General features: G+C 37.7%; 1 protein-coding gene across 1 annotated transcript in view; it reads right to left on the bottom strand.

Annotated features, from left to right (window-relative positions):
* Window positions 1-3,403: 3,403 nt before the first annotated feature.
* Window positions 3,404-19,614, bottom strand: part of EIF3H (eukaryotic translation initiation factor 3 subunit H) — an 80,757-nt gene continuing 64,546 nt past the window's right edge. The window contains exons 4-8 of the mRNA XM_083359829.1: window positions 19,498-19,597; window positions 12,938-13,087; window positions 10,078-10,198; window positions 6,214-6,346; window positions 3,404-3,681 (exon numbers count right to left, since the gene is read on the bottom strand). Of these exons, the coding sequence (XP_083215955.1) occupies window positions 3,584-3,681; window positions 6,214-6,346; window positions 10,078-10,198; window positions 12,938-13,087; window positions 19,498-19,597 (602 nt within the window). The 3' untranslated portion in view covers window positions 3,404-3,583. The remainder of the gene's footprint in view (window positions 3,682-6,213; window positions 6,347-10,077; window positions 10,199-12,937; window positions 13,088-19,497; window positions 19,598-19,614) is intronic.

The following is a 19,614-nucleotide window of genomic DNA, read 5'->3' on the forward strand; positions in this document are numbered from 1 at the left end:
GTTGGTGCCAGCATCCTAGGTATCAACCAGGTACCTCCTTAAAATGTAAGATGTTCCAAGTAGCACAATTTTTTGTAGCATTGCTGGAGTTATTGCAGGAAGCTGCAGTTTCTTTCCAAGTTGTTTATTATTATTATTATTATTATTATTATTATTATTATTATTATTATTATTATTATTATTATTTATTATCATCATCATCATCATCGTCAACTTGGGGCAAAAATTAAGAATGAAAAATGTAGGAAAAGCAATAGACTCCTCTTGGTTCTTTCCTGAAAATGTCTACCTCCACAGCAACTACTTCCATTTTGAATATTGAGTCCATTAGATAGTGAGTGGTTCAAAGCTGCTGCTGGAAGAAAAGCAAGACGTGCAGAACATGGCAAGATAACCTCAGAGATGTTTTCTAATCCTTCATTTTCCATGAGGAATTATACATTTTAGGAAAAAAATATGAAATCAACATTTATGGCTATCTGGCATACTACCAGTCAAAATAGGAAGAAAACTTAGCAGAAGATACTGAGCAATAAAGTGAATTCTTTAGGGCTGGCCAAGCAATTACATAAGTTAAATGTGGAAAATTGATCCAGTAGGTTCTTTGTGCTAGTAAAGGCACATCATTGTGTCAAGTAAAACAAACAAAAGTTTAAAACATTACGGTTGACTAAAACAAAGTGAGAGCATTAGCTTGTAATTTGCCATCTAAAGGCAAATGTTTGAACTAAAAATGTATATTTTGACATTTCAACCCACTCCACTTCCAAGTTCCTTATTAATGCACAACCACTCAAACTTCATCTGATGCATCAGATCTTCAAATTAATGATTCCCTCACTAAGTAAAATGCAGTTCTATTAACATTAGGCTGAGGTGCTTAAGGTTTCCAACAATCAATGGATGAGATTACTTTTCTAAAACATCTATAAAGCTGAGAATGAATTTAATTGCCCTAATGCTGAAAACTGAGTTTTGAGCTTTTGAAAGACTAGAGTAGCATGCATACCCTTGCATTCTCACCTGTATGTCGCCACATGATCTAGGCAACAGAGTTCTTGGTATTTGGTAACAATATAAATATTGGCGTGATACATTTCAGGTGCTATGCACTTGTAGAAGAAAGGCTTAACAATACTCTGTGACTACCTACGGCAGGGGTGTCAAACTGCCGGCCCATGGTCTAGTTGCATCATACAAACTGCCCACCCCAGCTCTGGCAATGCAGTCGCAATATGTCGTGACACATCATGTGAAGAGTTTGACATCCGTGACCTATGGGGACTTCACCTACCAGTCATTGCATAGTATGCCAACAATACACCCAAGGACATGTATCTTAGCAATCTACCTGCTATGCTAAATAAATCACAGTGAGGTGGATGGGAAGCTTATAGATATGTTATGGAGCTATAATAACTTTGAGAACCTCATGTTTAGCATGCATAATACCAAAATTCAGCTTGGGAGAAATTTAGCTACTACTGGAGCCCTTTATTCATTTCTACTGGTTAGAGAAGAAGATCTTGCCAATCTTATCTTTCCCCTACATCTAATGCAGACAATATGGTTTCCTTAAAAAAGTCTGAGATGCATGGGAGCTCTTACTTATCTAGATTTCATCTGGGCACTCCCCAAATACATACATGGCTTCCCCCCTAAGAATTCTCAACAATAGTTGAATTTTGCACATTGAAGTCCAAACTTCTGAAGGTCACTTGATGGAGAGGCTTGGATGACTCTTCCTTAGAAGTGCAGCAGCTGATATCACAGGTAGGGGAGGTAGTGACACTTTTATTTCAAGATTTAACTTTCCCTTTGTGATTTTGGTCCCATTAATGGTACATTGCACAGCATGACTGGGATTATGGAGCATGTGTTTGTTACAAATTACTGAGTTCAAATGTGCTTTAATTTGTGCTATTTTTACACCTTTACTAAAGAGGAGACCCTTCTCAGTATATATTGAAAATGAAAGCAAAATAATATTTGTCCAATTTTCTTCTTCTGTCTATGCTTGCCTCTAATATGGTGTCTTAACAGTTGGACTACACATTTTCTTCATCTCCCAAGTTCTTGTCAGCCTAGTCCTACCGCTACGTAGGCTTTCTTCCTCCTTTTGTTGCCCTTGACTGGGACATACACTATTGCAGCTTGAAGTCTGACAAGTCCATATAAACACACAAAAAACCACACACACACACACACGATTCATGCCATTTATTGATCTCAATTTGGGGCTGCACAGTGCTTATCTTTCAATGGGGAAAATCATCTTCATTTGAGATTATAATTTATTATTAGATGCATATTCTGCTTTCCAGGAGCTCAAAGGGGCCCATCCTAGATTTAAAGTCTCAGTGTCCCGGGACCGCATGATGACCTTTTGCGACCTTCTGACAAGCAAAGTCAATGGGGAAGCCAGATTCATTTAACAGCCCTGTGACTAATTTAACAACTGGAGTGACTCACGTGACAACTGGGGCAAGAATGGTCATAAACTGGGGCAAAACTCACTTCACAACTGTCTTGCTTAGCAACTGAAATTTTGGGCTCAACTGTGATCATAAGTTGAGGACTACCTGCAATGCAATTGCAAACGCACATTAATTCTTTCTCCTGTCAGAACTGGCACTTTTGCTGAAGTGCACAAGAGTGTTAGATACCTCTAGGTTTAGTCCATTCCTTTTTGCTAATTTGTCACCTGAATCGTTTGAGAAGATTTTTGCCCAAGTAGAGATTCTCAGATTTTCAATACCCTTTTGCCATTTTTATCTCATTCATGTTTTTTTTAAAAAATAGTTTTTAGGGGAATGCTGGCAAAAGTGCTAAGCATGAATCTCCAATTTTTTATTCAAAACCTCCCATTTCAGAAGAAACTCAAACACAATCAGAAGTTCAGAATAATATCGCAATTGCAGAAGCTGTAGACTGGAATTATTCGGCATCAAAGAGGTCACCTTCCACTTTTAGAGCTATAAACACTAATTCAAAGTGGCCTTTGTCATTGTTTGAATGTAATTTTAAAGTACTGTACACAGGAGATGGAAGACTCAATTCTGCAACCTTCCTTGGTAGTACAATGGATTTGTCCCTGACCATTGCTATGGAAAACATGGGTTCACCCAGCCATTTTAGGACAGACTTCCTATGAGTTTTAAAAGGCAACTTGAGAAATGTGATTTAGCCTCAACAGAGTAATTCTTTGAAGAGGCTCTGCATTGTGTGTGTTTGAAAACAAAATCTCTCTATGTAGAGAAGCCTCCCCCACCCCCACCCCCATTTGAAATGGCAATTCAAGGTCTTATGAAGGAGTGATCTGTTCTATCAAACACTCATGTGCAAGTTAAAATAAGTTGAAAATAACAATCTAGAGAAAGCTGCCCGGCAGTCAATAAGCACACGCTAAAAAGTTTTAAACCTTTTATTATGCTTTTTTTTTCCCGTTAGAAGAGGGATAATTCTACTCAAAACACACAAGAGTTTAATTTTACAATGAGGAATGGAAGTAAAAAATGTGCTGCAATTCCAATCGTCTGCACGCTTTCAGTCGACAAGAAAAAAAAGCACTTTATTTTCCTCTTTAATTGTTGTGTTCTTGAAGTGACTGAGCCAAGAAAAGCTTGCCCAGATTCTGGGCTGTGAATTCCTTGACGTTCCGGCTGTAAGTGTTAATTTGACCTATGAAGAATTTTTTTTAAAAAAAGGTGGGGAGAGAAAAAACAAAATACTTTAATGAAAAACCAGATAAATAATTTAATATAAAACTTCTAGTCTACAAGCTAGTTTCTGACTCCATTTTCTTCACCTTGGTCGCAGTTCATGCAATACACCATTTAGTCATTTAGACAACAGATTAGAGCACCCCAAATTAATTCAGTAAACTCCTTTTAGTTTTAGGAACTTGCATATTGCTCCTGGTTTCTATGACTCAAACTAATGTTTTGAAGTTGTTCAGAAATCCACTTCTGAAAATTTATGACAGATAAATCCTATATAGAAAGAAAATAAGGAAAATAATTGGAAAAATAGGACTAAAACAGGAATAGAAACAGTACTATGGTACTGAGTGTATACACAACACACACACACACACTCTTCTGCTCTACCTTTAACAATGCTGTATTTCCTCAGCCAGCTGACATTTTACAGGTCATGTTTTTGTTAGCTACCTCAGGTTATTAGCAATTTTTCAAGTCAGCAGTCTGTGAAGGGTTTGTCTGAAGTGCTACACAAATCAAAAAACTGTCCCCTTGCCCCTGCCCCCTCATTTTGCACACAGTTTACTCTTATAATTTATTTCCTCTACTAATCAGGAAGAGCAAAAAAGACAAAGCCAGATTATCAAAATTAAAATTGCTTAGCAGACCAACACATTTTCATTTCTACAATGTTCCACTTCAAAAAGTTTTTAAAACGCCTCTGAGACAAGAACAGCCATAATTCAGCTTTGATCCATAACTTAATTCCTCTTGAATTAAAAAAAGTGAAAGCTTTTAGTTTTCACCCAGATACTAAAAAGAAAAAAAATATTGGTGGAGGGCTGCTGAAGTATTAATCAGTTGTCCTTTCTTCTAACTGAAGTATAATACATTAGAGCAGAAAAGAATGGAAACATAATTGAAAAAAGTTTAACTGGGGATTTCCCCTTCAAAAAGGACTTCATTGTTGGAGAATGATCAGAATTCAAGCCATACCTATTTTCAGCTGGCCAAGGAGGCTAATATTTATATAGTTCAACATATTTTATAGTATCGGATCCATCTAAAATGATTTAAAGGGCTGCATTTTCAGGGAATGTTAAATTATATTTGAAATTTTGTAATCCATACATGACCTTTGTTTCTTGAATTACCATGGCACAAGGAACCAAAAACAGGAACACCAGCATTTTTAAACCATGGTTTCAAGCATTTGCACTATTTCAGATCACAAAAACATTTCTCTACTCCAGCTTTCTCCCAACATGGTGCCTTCCCAATATGTTAAACTATAATTCCCAGAATTCCCATGGGAATGGGAATGAACAAGTAGGTAAATTGGGAATCCTGGGAATCTGGTGGCTGTTAGATTGCACAAAAGCATTCTCAACACTTTCTTTCCACTGTATCTTAACTTCATAGTGTATACTCTTGTCTGCTTTTGTGCCTTGACCTCTGTCCTTTTTTCCATAATATTAGAAAAAAGGCAGGAAATCTGAATTTGCCACTTATTGAAGATTTTGTAGTTCTGGGACACAGACTGAAGATACAGGATGTAATCAATTCAGAGAAATAAAGATCTAGATCTTAATCCAGATTCTTCAAGAAGCTATTTGCATGTTGCTTGCATTGGGATATAAATGAAATAACGATAGATACACAACACATCCAACTTTAGGATCAACACTTAATACCAACCTGAATCCAAACAGCAAGATTTGCTGTTCAACATTATGCCTGATTTAGACCCCACTTCCTCAGGGTCTTGCGGAAGAACAGGGTAGAACAACGGCTAATGACCCTCTTTTACCGGTCTACTATAGAGAGCGTCCTCTCGTACTGTATTGTGGTTTGGTATGCTGGTCTGACAGCCGTGGATAGGGAAGTATTACAGAGGGTGGTGAGCACAGCACAAGACATTGTGGGCTGTTCCCTGACACCACTGCAAGACATCTCCAGGGCTCGCTGCCTTGGAAGGGTGAGGAAAATTCTCAGGGTCGACTCACATCCTGGTCGGTATCTCTTTACTCTCCTACCATCGGGCAGGAGATACAGGAGTATAGCCAGCCGTACCAACAGGCTGAAGAAGAGGTTTTATCCATGGGTTGTTAGGCTCTTGAACAGGAAATAATTTTATAATTTTATGTATGACTGACTTGCGAGGCCGGTGTAGCTCACAAGGTGTAACAAGATGGTGGGTTTGTTGTCACTGTGAGTTGTGGGGGGCGGGCACGAAGAGAGGCTCAGCCAATCTCAATGTATATACATGGTTGTACTTTGACAATAAAGGTTCATTCATTCATTAGGATTTACAGTACTTCCTTAAAATACATGAAGATAAAAGTTCAAAGCAGCAGCAAAACCTTAAAATACCTGAAGGTAAAGTTCAAAGTGGCGGCAAAACCCGAACAAGACCATGCAGGAGGCTTTAATTTTACTTGTTTCCGTATCACATTGAAAACAAGCAGCAGAGATATAAAAAGTGACGAGATTTTTCCCTCTGGATCATTACCTGCAATCAAAAGGGAGTCCATCCTGGGAGGAGGCTGTGGCGGCTTGAAAAGTTTGTTCAAGTCTTCCTCAGGAAGAGGAGGTTCTCCCCTACTCTGACGCTGTAGGTTTTCTTGCTGACGTCTCTGTTGGTACTAAAGAGACACAAGAGCTCAACTGATGCTTTGATCCAAAGGCCATTCTTTGGAAATCATCTGAACGAAAGGTAGGAATGCACTTTGGTAGGAGCTGAGACTAAGCTACGAGGCTGATCTAGATCAAATACTGAATGACTTGGGATCTAGCCAAACCTTTTGAAACTTCCAAGAGGTCCAGCAACTGAGTTTGAGTTGTCTCTACCTGTTCCTTTCTTCTCAGTGAATTCTATGATCTGTGTAATTTCCTCCTTTCCATTGTGATTTGTCCACTACAGCCAATGGCCCAATAATGGGAGTGTGTGGGAGAACATTTGACACAATAATTTATCTTAAAATAATTTTATCTTAAAAAAGATTAATATTGTCTTGAATGATAAGGCAATTGATTCATACAAATGCCTCTCTGGAAGCTTGTTTACCTGACCCCAAAACAGCCCTGACTGTGATAGCTTTATTGATTCATATTAAACTTGTTTTGTTTTCAAAGGTCTTTCGAGGCTAAAGTGGAGTTAGTGGCACCAGATGGGTATATATATATGTTAGGTTCATGGCTTTTCTCAAAGCTGTTTATTACATGACTAACTTAATCTGTGCATTGTTTAGAGCTTTTTATTTATTTATTTATTTTTATTTATTTTTATTACATTTATATCCCGCCCTTCTCCGAAGACTCAGGGCGGCTTACAAGCTTAGCAGTAGCCTTCATTCTATGTATATGCCTGCTTATTAGGGCTTTCACACACCCCCAAGCGGCATTAAACTGCATACAAAATTCTATCAATTTCCCCACTTTCCAATCTTGAGTCATGCTTTAAATAAATGGTCTTCAATATAAGGATCCTGAAACAATCGATATAGAGTTAGTTCTCATGCAATTTACCCTATCTGGGGCTGGCTATTCTGCTGCTAACAAAGCAGGCACTAAGTAGGATATCATGTCACCAGGACTGGCCTTTCCATCTGGAAAGAGACAAAACCACTGTACTCAGTTTCACAACTTCAGTTTTTGTTTGCCTCTTAAAGCAAATTCCTATGCTTTGGAATACTTGGGTGTCTACTTACTGTCTTATACATACTGAAAGTAATGCAATCATGCCAGCAGCCCTGCCTGGATTGGCAGTTATGCTATGCAAACAGCTTACTCTCTTGAAATGCCTTTGCCTCCAATCTTTCTACTCTGTGGGGGGGAGGGGGGCGGAGAGAAAGCAATTTCTTTGCCTGACCCTCCCTCTCCCCCCCTCCCTTGCAGAACAGAGAAACTGAAGAGGGATTTCAAGAGAGTAAGCTGTTTGCTCTTCTGGACATTGAAAACAAGTCATTGTGTTTGCCTAACAGAAGGAAAAGGCTAGACAAAGGAGAGATTCCTACAGAAATCACTTGCTTTGTTTCATCCCAGCTATGCCCTCACATAGCAGAGAGACTGGAGAGAAAGATATTTCAAGAAAGTACTGTAAGCTGTTTGTATAGGGTGCCTATAGTTCCCAGCTACAGGCTTCCACTGCCGTCATACTGCTTTTGATCTTTAGAAGAACAAACAGCTTAGTTTCTTGCTATCCCTTTCTCTCCAGTCTGTGCTCTGCAAGGGAGATACAGAGGTCAAGCACAGGAAAATGCATATTGATTGTAATGGCAATTACATGATTGAGGGACACTGAAAAGATTGCAAAGTTATTTTTTTCACCACTGTCATAACTTCGGACTGTCGCTGAACAAACAGTCAATAATACCCATAACCTCTTTATTTCTGGCCTACAAGGGTCCTGAGTTCAACAAAGGCAATACTATATTTTATGTAGCACATCTGGATTTCAAAATGCAGAGTTATATTCCTCAGGAAGGAAAAAAAAATGCTTTAATCCACCCATCTCCTTTTAATACTGTGCAGCCTAAAGCCACTATTAAAAGCCATACTGTGACCCGCAGATCTTTAATTGCTCATAGAAAAATGGATGGTCTCAGACTTAAAAGAGGAGAATGTGGGAAGATTCCAAACCTTAACCTGAATTTCTTCTTAAGAGAAATTGACATAGTTTAAAAGACCAATTTGAGGCAGAAAATTATAGTCTGTTTTCTAAAGTGGGCTTAGCATAGTATGTGATGCAATCCCAATCACTTGGCATCACACCCTGCCTACTGTAGCTCTCTCCTCCATCAAAATTTCATCTCTTTGAGTGTCTAATAAAAAACTGTCCATTCTAGCCCTTCATTAAGTTCTCCTAAGATCTTCACATCTCAACAACCATAGTGACTAAACAGTTGATTTGTACAACATGTGTGTAAGTAAATCAATCAAAGGCCTCATACTGTAAAAAGGTAAAGGTAAAGGTTCCCCCGCACATGTGTGCTAGTCATTTCCGACTCTAGGGGCCGGTGCTCATCTCCGTTTCAAAGCCGAAGAGCCAGCACTTGTCCGAGGACGTCTCTGTGGTCATGTGGCCGGCATGACTAGACGCCAAAGGCGCACGGAACGCTGTTACCTTCCCACCGTAGTGGTCCCTATTTTTCTACTTGCATTTTTTACGTGCTTTCGAACTGCTAGGTTGGCAGAAGCTGGGACGAGTAACAGGCACTCACTCTGTTACACGGCACTCGGGACTCGACCCTCCAAACTGTTGACCATTTGATCGACAAGCTCAGCGTCCTAACCCACTGAGCCACCGCGTATATTATTAACTGTATTCACACGTTAATGCTTGGAGAGTAGGTGGGTTGGCTTAGCTCCCTTACGCAAACCTCACCCATTATCTTAGTTTATGACTTTATGGAGCTATAACTTTGGCAGAAGCTATGTTAAGTCAGTGACCAATTTCAGCTTTTGATGTACAAAGTCTGAAAGGGAAAAAAGTGGGTAGGTTATATAACATTAATTTAAAATGAATGCAGCTTCACTTTCAATAGAGTTTAAGCTTACTAAAGAGAGAAGGCAGTTTGCAAATATTCCCAATGTTCTCGTTTTTAAGAGAGCGTTACATATTATTATGAGGTACAGAGACAGGCAAAACAGCAGATTTTATTCTCTGTCTTCCCTTTCCCCCTTACTCAAATAGCAAACGTTTAAAGCTTCAGCAGTACAGGTTTTCTTACACTTCTGGCCGGTGAATCAAGAAATGTCTGGTGACATTTTGCTGCTTGATAGTAGAACACAAAATGCATCCAGATTTATGAGTGAATAAGAGCATAAAGCTTTGTATGTCAGAGAGAATGAAAAGTGGAAAGAAATGGGAAGGTGGCAAGGAAAAGCTGAGGAAGAAAAGAGAACAAGAATGGGGAAAGACATCCATAAAATGTATTTTTATGCTTCATATCAAATAGGTAAGTTCCTTCCCAAAATTGCTTGTGCTTACATTCAACTGTAGAGCAAAATAAAATGAGCAGGGCCAGCAATGGTGCATAAAACCGAGCTACAGAAATTAGAAATTGAGCAAGAACTACTAGGTAACCATTGTGGATATCCCTTCATCCCCTTCAAATAAGTTTTTCCATCTTTAAAATTGTTTCATAAATTTGCCTATGCAATTTTATACTGATAAGTCAAGGAGCGCTGAGGAGAAATGCCCATGTTCTCCATGTAATAAACACCCAGGACAGAAAGATCAGCTTTATAAGCTGGCTTGCATATTTAGGAGATGTAATAAAGTTTCTGAAATCTGAATGCTACTATCAAAATCCCATCATGAACTGATTCACCCTCAAAGATTTTTAGAGGCGCCCCATCCCAAAAATCTTACTTGGTGTTTTTGCTGTTGCTGCTTGCTGGTATTCCTTAGGTAGGTGTTGTATTTTACAATATCTTGACTCATTTCATCCACTCGGTCCATCAATAGTTGTAGGGTTTTGCTAAGGTGATTACTGAAACAGACAAGGAGACATTCTGATGAAGACTTGGAAATATTCTGTGGAAAGACAATGGTGTCTACTGATCAAACTGAACCGAATCTGCCTTATGAATTCACAATATGTCTTTTTTTTAAAGTTCACTGAGCTATTGTTTATATATCTCTTGTTGTAATGAGTAGGAGTTGAGAATGAAAGAAGGTCTCATGTTACTAAAATGGTCCATCTCCCATTCTAGCTAATACAGTACACCAATTATTGGGTTCAGAAACCAGTACAAACATTAAATCTTCACTACCTCATTAATGTTATGAAGACATGTCTCTAATATGACACATCCCAGACTGTTCTTCAAAGGCACTGTTCACACTAGACAATCTGTGTCCCGCCGAATCATCATTTCAGAGATACTTCAGACATAACTACTGGTTAAGGCACCAGGGTAGAAACTGGGAGACTGTGAGTTCTAGTTCCACATTAGGCATAAAAAATGGCTGGGTGACCTTAACCAGTCACTCTCAGCCCAACTCACTTCACTGAGGTGAAGTGAGTTGGGCTGAGAGTGACTGGTTAAGGTCACCCAGACTTTTTTATGTGGGAAAATAGGAGAAGGAAAGAATATTAGGTATATTCACAGCTTTGAATTATTATATAAAAATAACAAAGGTCGGATATAAATAAAAAGAATGGTAACAGGTGGGGAAAAAGCAGTGGAAGCAGAAGAAACTGCCAGTTTCCTCATTGAGTTCCCGTCCTTCCCCTCTATTTGAAAATAGTTATCTACCAGAGGAATGAAGAAACTAAATGAACAAAATGCTTCAAAACCAAAAAACGTAATCCAAGATTCTATTTTGTATCAGCATAACTATTTTATATTATTTCAGTTTGTGCTTCCGCTAGGATTTGGAAGACTGAAAAAAAAAACAAGCAGAAAATGATGCATTAGATGTTGAAAATTTAAGTGCCAGCCTGAAAAAAAAATGTTGATAAACTGAAGAATATGATTACATGCGTCCTGCTGAAATCAGTATGACCAGGAAATTCTTAACTTCATTTTGACTTTATTCTAGGTTTAGGTTGCTGAACTGGGAGCTGAAGACTTTTGGGCAGTGAAAATGAGAAAGATACACAATAACCCTTGTCAAGTTCTCATTGTTTTTACATAGAAGTAATTTGAAGATAAGAGTCAATTTCCTGTTTAATCACTTGAGAATCTGTGACACTGCCTAAGAATGGATTTCCTAATAATAATTTTAATCTCATGAGAATGCAAACCTTCATAAAAGGGAAATTCCCATGTAGAATTCTCTACCCAAAACATTAATTTCTTTGGTTATGTTTCCCATTTTTAACTGCTGTTTATTTGTTTAACAAAAGAGATAAGGTTATGAGTGGATTATGGTCAGCTGGAACAGTAATGTATGAAACTGAATTCTGCATGAAGTTGGATTCACAATCTGATCAGCCCCAGCTACAAGGGCCAAGCGGCAAAGATGCAATCCATGGACCCCTTCAATCCATTATTCAAGGCAAATATGCTCAACAATTAGACCCATTTTTAAAATAAAATGTCAAAAAGAACATTATCTCTTGTGAAGTATTACCGGCCTTTCCAAAGTCTTCTTAGAACAAAATACAATCGGTGCTAATAAAATAAAATGTTTGTAGCTCAGGGTTGAAATGAGGAGTCCATGGTGCTTGTTCTCTGAGCTTTCTTGCAGATGTTTCACCATCAGAACTGATGATGTTACCTAGTGTGGGCAATGAAACGTCTGCAGGAAAACAACCAAACTCAGAGAGTACCAAGGACCCCACAATGGGTGCTACAACACAGAAGGTTTTTCCAGTTAGGGGGCTATGATTTGCAAAAAACCTTCTGAGACAGACCTCTCTGATACCAACTCATTTATATTTGCAATTCCAAAGATGTAGGTTAGATTTCACAGACAAATTGGAACTCAATTTTGTGGCGTGTTTTTAACATATCTGTTTCTTGTGTTTTCTTCTGTAAAACAATTTTCCTCATACTAGTGACCTCTGTATCTATTGGACTCTCTCATAATTCACAGTTAGCACAGCCAATGGAAGGATATTTGAGCAATTTATCTAATTGGAAGTCCATCATACATGGACACAAAAAGTTGTAGAAAATTGCCAAAGGATATTCTTCAGATCTTGTTTCTAGGAATATAGAAAAAGGTAAGAAAACTATTCTCAATGAAAAGATTTCTTGCATGGAAACTGATCTGAAAGCCTGAGATGTTTTTAAAAAAATGTATTTTAACCATTTTGTTACAGAAGTGGAAGCAACCTGCATCAATCTGAAGGAAAATGAAAGTGTTGAGAAGGATAGAGAGGCACAATTAATATAAATGGAAAATAGAGAAACAGTGTAAGATGTAAGTTGAATCATTTTGTGCATAATTCTTTCACATACAAAGGCCAACTTGAAAATCCTAATTGATGTGTTACGTGTATCTTTCATATCAAACTGAAGTCAAATCAGCTTCTGCCAATTTGCTACTCTTTGGAAGAGTTGGATGACAATTCTCTGAGTTATATGAAACTGATGAAAAATGTAGTCTAAATGCCTCTCTTGGTGAAATTTTTCAAGCATTTAGCCTACATTTCCCTCAATTTCATACTAATTCAAAACGAGGAAATTTCTGAAATGATTATCCTTTCTTTTTTTACAATGATTTCAACTAAAGCCTAGAAACACATACTGCATTTTGATTTCCAGTCAGCACTTACTTGCTCGCGAGGCTAAGCAATTCATGTCTATTTGCAATTCCTGACTTCTTTTCCAGCTCCCAAAGAAGAACATTGATCAGGTAGGAGTTCCTGATGTTAATGGGGACTTCCTCAAACATGTTTTCAAATGCAATTCCTGCTTTTTTCAACCTGAAATGAAAAGTACACACATATATATATTTCTTACAGTTACACCAGAAACAAGCAAAATTCTCAGTTTCTCATTGCAGAGGCTACATTGCTCCATTCTTCCAATCATGAAGGACAAATTTTGGGGAAGACATGGAAGACAAAGAGCCAGGAGAGAAAACTGTTTTATTGCAAGAACTTGTAACATATTTAGGGGAAAACAGATCAAAATAAACAGACATAGGTTACAGGTCTGAAGAATCAAGAAGCAATTATATCAAGATCTAGGGTACTCTGGGGTGCCTTTTAAGCTTAACTAGGGTCTCTTACAGAAAAAAAATATTAGTGGACAAGCAGCATACCTGTCACTAAGTCATCCTAATAATATACAGAAACATTGGTCTCTTTGGCATGGTGGAGGTGACAGTCCCTGTCAATATGGACAACAGTAAATTAGACCAGACAATCAGTGGTTGATACAGTGATTAAGACATTAGGCTAGAAACTAGAATCATGAGTTCTAGTCCTGCTTTAGGTCAGTCCCTGGGCGAGTCATTCTCTTTCAGCCCTAGAAAGGAGACACTGGCAAACCACTTCCAAAAAACCTTGCCAAGAAAACTGTAGGGACTAGTCAAGGCAGGAATCAAAAACCGAACATAAGACATGCAAAACCATATACTGATTATGCCCCAATGCCTCAAAAATTCCACAACAGTGGTGCTGCCTTCATTTTTGAATTCCTTCTGCAAAGAACTCCACTGTTGCCAAATATACCATTGGTTTCCTTTTGTGCAAAAAGCATATTGACCTATCACACACACCCCCACCTAAGCTTTTCAGAGCACAAATTCAAACTTGGCTTTTCTCCAGGCAAGTTTGCTATGCCAGTTACTTTTAAAATAATTACTTATGCATTAGAAATTGCATGGGGAAAATACTACAACAATAACTTTTTGGAAGTCCTACATACTTCAAATCAGTATATAGAAAAATAGAGGCATAATCCTGGCAGTTATATCCTTTAACAAAAGAATATTGGCTAGATTCATGCAACATTCTAGCTATTAAAGTAACCCATACTGGCTGGGTTCAATGACATGGTAAACTATAAATTACTGTTTACAAACCATAATGACTGGTCATGCTAAATCAAAACCAGGCAACCATATTATGATATCATCTGTTCTGGGAATTAGATCAATACAGAATGGGATCTTGGATTTTCAATGTTGGTACATTGCAGAGTGTACCATTGTGGTCCTTCATTGTTCTTTACCATGCTCTCATGTGTAATTTAAAACTATAGGTGGGTTTTAAAGGCTTTCAAATTACTCAATTATCAAGTCTGTTCTTTGTGGCCATGATCCAATTGAAAAACACTGGCATTCAAGTTCTATGGACGGATGGGAGCAGCAGAGTATTTAAGTTGCTCTTAGCCCTTTTGGAGAAAAATTTTTTTTGCAACACACACACACACACAGAGAGAGAGAGAGAGAGACGTATATATACACACACTGATACAGAAACTGGGTACTGAAAAGTCCTGTTGCTGTCTAGTTCTCCCACTGGGGAAGAGCAGGGAAAACTTTCTCTTAAACCAGACTTCTCCTGAAAGAAGTCCCCCGGAAGTGTTAGGACTTCAACTTCTGAAATATGCTGTCAACAGAATCTAGTGGCCGTATTGACTAGAATTTCTAGAAATTGGAGTCAACCATATTTAGAGAAGTTGAGACTGAGAAGATGTAGTCAGTGATAATGCAGAAGTACATGTTGTCCCATTACACCATCACAGAGAAGAATCATTGTTTCCAGTAGGTGCCTACCATATTAATCAAGAGCTGTGGTGACACAGTGGTTAGAATGCAGTGCTGCAGGCTACTTCTGCTGACTGCCGGCTGCCAACAGTTCGACAGTTTGATTCTGACCAGCCCAAGGTTGACTTAGCCTTCCCTCCTTCCAAGGTCAGTAAAATTGAGGACCCAGATTGTTGAGGGCAAGATGCTGACTCTGTAAACCGCTTAGAGAGGGCTGTAAAGCACTGTGAAGCGGTATATAAGTCTAAGTGCTATTGCTATTAATTATTCATTGTCTGAAAGAGATAGGAATAGTTTTTAGATGCGTGATGACCTACATTTTGAGCATTTCCCCCCCAGGAAAATACAGCCTTCAGTACCTCTATGTTAAATTATAGAAGGACATTCTTCAAGGTTCTTGTCTTTTCAATCAGTCTCCTGCCTTAGGGTACACAGAATGAACTACCCATGACAGGAAAAATAAAACCCTTCATCTTAATAAAAATATTGAAAAATAAATCCCATACATACTGTGTTTGCAAGTATGAGATCCAATACATTTTTCCTTTTCCACAAAAAGCAGGGCAAAACCAAAGGACCATAACAGTTTTTGTTCTTCCTTTTTTCGTATCCTTTACTGTTAGATGCAGCTTTTGATTTAAAATTGACATTTTCCTTATTTTTATTTGCTCAAACTTTCAAAGGGATCTTTTAGTCTTATAAGGAAACCCAATTATTATTTTTGCTGCTTACTATCTAAATATATTTTCTCTTCTCAAATATATTTTCTCTTCTCAAATGATGATTTTTGCAGTTTTTCAGAAGATGGAACCAACACTTCATTCTTCAAATTGTGAAATAAATATTTACACAGCACCCTGTCCACCTCCAAATCCAACAGACTGTCCCTAGTTTGAACATTACCTTGGGATTTCTTTCTTTTTTTAAAAAACAAAATTGAAAAGCTGAAAGACTTAAAAAAAAGCAAATTGCAAAAGAGGAAAGAAAAGATCATTTGGAGAAAGCTTTTCTTTTCTTTTTTAGTCTGCAATTTTAGAAAGAAACCATGCCACCTACAATTTCTTTCCCCCAAAACTTTCTCAATCTTGCTACAAAAATGTAATAGGAAAGAAAAAAAAAACCACTGATGAAAATCCTAGAAAATAGCTTGTGAAATCCAGAATATATTTCATAGCAGTTCAAATGGATGGAAATGCAACTAGATAAATAGTTACTGCTTCAGCGGGAAAGATTAGTGTGTTCCATATTTTCATGCTGGCCGTATGATGTCAGAAATGTCTCTGAGAGAACTGGAGATGAGCACTGTCCCCTTAAGTCAGTAACAATTGGACAACAAAACCTTTAAATCTTTATATCTATGTCACTAATCAAATTTACTTCAATGAGTATCCAGATCTTTTCCTCTAGTTGCCACCTGGGATTAGCAGTCTATCAACACCTTATAGAGATGTCATAATTTTGATCTCTTACTTCAACTTTTATCCTTCAACCGGACCTTCAGAGAACAAGCTATTAATCAAGTTATGTGAACCACACATTCTGCGTTCTAAAGTTCTCTTTAATTATTTTATACTTGGGGATATAAAACACAAGAAGAAATGGAGAATATCTCCAGCTAATCTTGTCCCTTAGACACAGATGTGTGTGCTATGTGCTATGATTAACATCAACCTGGATGCAAAGAAGGCTAGTTTAACTAATTGCATTCTTAGAAGCTCTTCATGTCCTCATTGCCCATAGTATCATAGTATTGTGTTTTTTTTTCGGAAGAAAACTCCAGTCCACTGTTCTTCCAAATGAATACACAGCCATTGGCTATCTTTACAAGAATGTGACTCTTAACCATGAGTACTGGCCTCAAGATCAACAAGTGTCACTGTACATTTTGTAGGCTACAATGTGGGCAAACAATTGGCAACGTCTGGGCACACCATACTGCAAATTAACCCATCCAGGTGGTATTTTTAGATCTCAAAATTAAATAAAAATTGTTCTTTTCTTAACATTAAAATAAATGCAAACTGGTATCTACAAATCTAATAAAATGTCAGTATTCTTCATCTTCTTTTGAATGAAGATACACCAAGACCTCATGAAATTTTGAGTCAGAATGCCACTGTCTCAGTTAACACTGACTCCCTCCAATATTGTCACAGAACACAATAACGATCCATGGTTCAAAAATTGGGCTAAAGCATCTATAATGAATACTTGTGAATTTCTGGAGGACCTGTCAGATTATGCAATCTTAAACCATTTATTCTTATATTCAATATATTCAATGTTTTCTAGGCCCTCTGGATCTCCTCTGTTCTTATTCTGGAGTCATGAAAGTGATCAATCTATATAATAAGGTGCCCTTGGTTGACTAGAGATGATCAAGAGGAGAAACAGTGCTTTGGTCTCAAGTAATTTGAGGATAAAATTCCATTATTGCTCTGGACTAGAGTTCAACTCAATTTTGTTAATGTTCATGTCAAAAGCTATGTCATGGCAAATCAAGATGAAACACACTTTAAAAGACGTTCAGAGAAAATCCCACTAGTCTGATACAACCGATTTACAGAGCCATGGCTCTAAATCATATTTTAAAAGGTCAATCAATATTTGTCCCAAATGTAGCCTTAAGATAGTTTTTTTCTGCAACTAGAACAAGTATGGCAATTCTTGTCATTTAAAAGATACTTGGTTTTTTTTTTGCTTTGGTACCCATAGAAACAATTTGCTGAAAAAGGAAGGCAATTCCTGAAGACTATATAAGAGATAAGCCAACACAATAGTTCATTTTATGCAGTTATACAGTAGTAATTTGTGAGCAGTGTGGTGGCCTAGAGGTGGAGCTCTCACTTCTCAATCAGGAGGCTGTGAGTTCGATCCTAGGCGGCGGCAGATATTTCTCTCTCTGGGTGCAAAGAGAAATATCTGCTGTGAGCTCCGTGTAGGTGTCAGGAAGGGCATCCGGCCAGTTAAATGTTCAGCTCCATTTAGCTGACCTGAGTCCTCTCTGATACAAGGGATTACAGGGTTGTTAAAAGGAAAAAAAAATACAGTAGTAATTTGTCTTTACTTCCTTATTTTACGCTCCTAAAATTTCCAGAAATTCTATCATCCCACTACTGACTAGGTCTAACTTGCTTACCTTCTGAAGGACTCCAAACAAAATCAGCTTGATGCTGCTATCAGACAGCACTACATGTATTTAATTTCAATAAAAAGTAAACAAAATCAAAGAGCCAGTTTGGTGTGCTGGTGAAGGCACTGGGCTACAAACCAAGAGTCTGTGAATTCTAGTCCTATCTTAGGCATGAAGTGATTTTGAGCCAATGATTCTGTCCCAGACCTAGGCAATTGGCAAACCACTTCTAAAATCTTGGGGAAAAAATCAAGCAAAATATAGGGACTAGTACAGTAAGTTGCCAAGAGTCCCGATTCAAAAGGCACAATAAACAAAAAGTCACAGAGTAAATGAGATACATTGATTTATTGCTTTCTGGAGTTAGCCCATAGAAAACCTTTAAAAAAAACAATTCTCACCTTCAAACCAGACAGGGTTATAAATCTCTTCTTTAGTGTGATGTGTGACCCCAGATTACAATGTTGTAATCTGGGGTAAATAATTTTAAGCACCTTGTGCAAATTGGGCCAGACACTCAAGCTTACATAGATTGTGGTCTTCAAGCTCCTCTCTATGTAAGCCTTGTTAGTTTTGTTAAAACTTAGAATAGGGACCATTATATGCAAGGGAGTACTCAGAAGTAAAACATTTAGGATTAATGGAAAAGCCATGGAATATAAGATAACTGAAAATATTATTATATGTAAAACTGGAAAGATTAGACCCTATGCAGTAGAGAGGAATGGTTGGTGAACTTGACAGCTTTTCCTCAAAAGGATAAATTGACTTCACTGATTACAGAAAAGACATTACCTACATTTATTGATGACTGGAAGCCTCTTTTGTACTTTTTGCATAAAAAATGGGGGAAAAAGAACTTGTGAATTATGGTTTTGATAATTAGACAGGATAGGTTATATAAAGAAATATGACAAAACTTTAGAGAAAGAGGTTAAAATATATTTATAACCAGTGCTTTTTTTGTAAAAGAAAAAGGTGCCGGCACTCACACATGTCATACAACCCGCCTTGCCTACCCTACAAGGTTCTATCCAAAAAAGGTGCTGGAACTCCGTTCTGAGCGTTCTATGAGAAAAAAAGCCCTGTTTATAACTGTTGTGAAGAATATCAGAAGCCACTTTATATCTAAAAGTTTTAATTACACACAAACACACACATACACACAAAATAAAAAGCTAAAAACAGATTCTGATATTAACACTTTAAAGTAAGAATTGAACTCTTACATTTTCGGTCTGTTCTGTTCAATTTGATTTGCCTTAAGCACTCGTCCTGTCTGGAATAACAGGCATAACAAATCTTTCTTTGATGAAGCAAATGTTGCTTCTTTATCCTATCAGTTATCTCAATACTTGAAGCTACTGGGAAAGCACATATATCATACTTCTGTAGCTTTTACAGAGTTTCACCGCAAATGATTTGACTATTTTGTGCCTTTGGTCCGTTTGCCACCCACATCCAGAATTTCCCTTTGCACTTACGCTTCTGGAGAGAAATCCTTCTCTTTGCAAACCTCCATCAATTTAGGTGTCAGACGATATGCTTTTAGGGAGAGATAGCCGTGAGCAGTTTTTATGGGATCTGAGAGATATAAAGAG

The sequence above is a fragment of the Vipera ursinii genome (genome assembly GCF_947247035.1).
Source record: "Vipera ursinii genome assembly, chromosome: 3".
In the NCBI taxonomy this organism is placed as follows: domain Eukaryota; kingdom Metazoa; phylum Chordata; class Lepidosauria; order Squamata; family Viperidae; genus Vipera; species Vipera ursinii.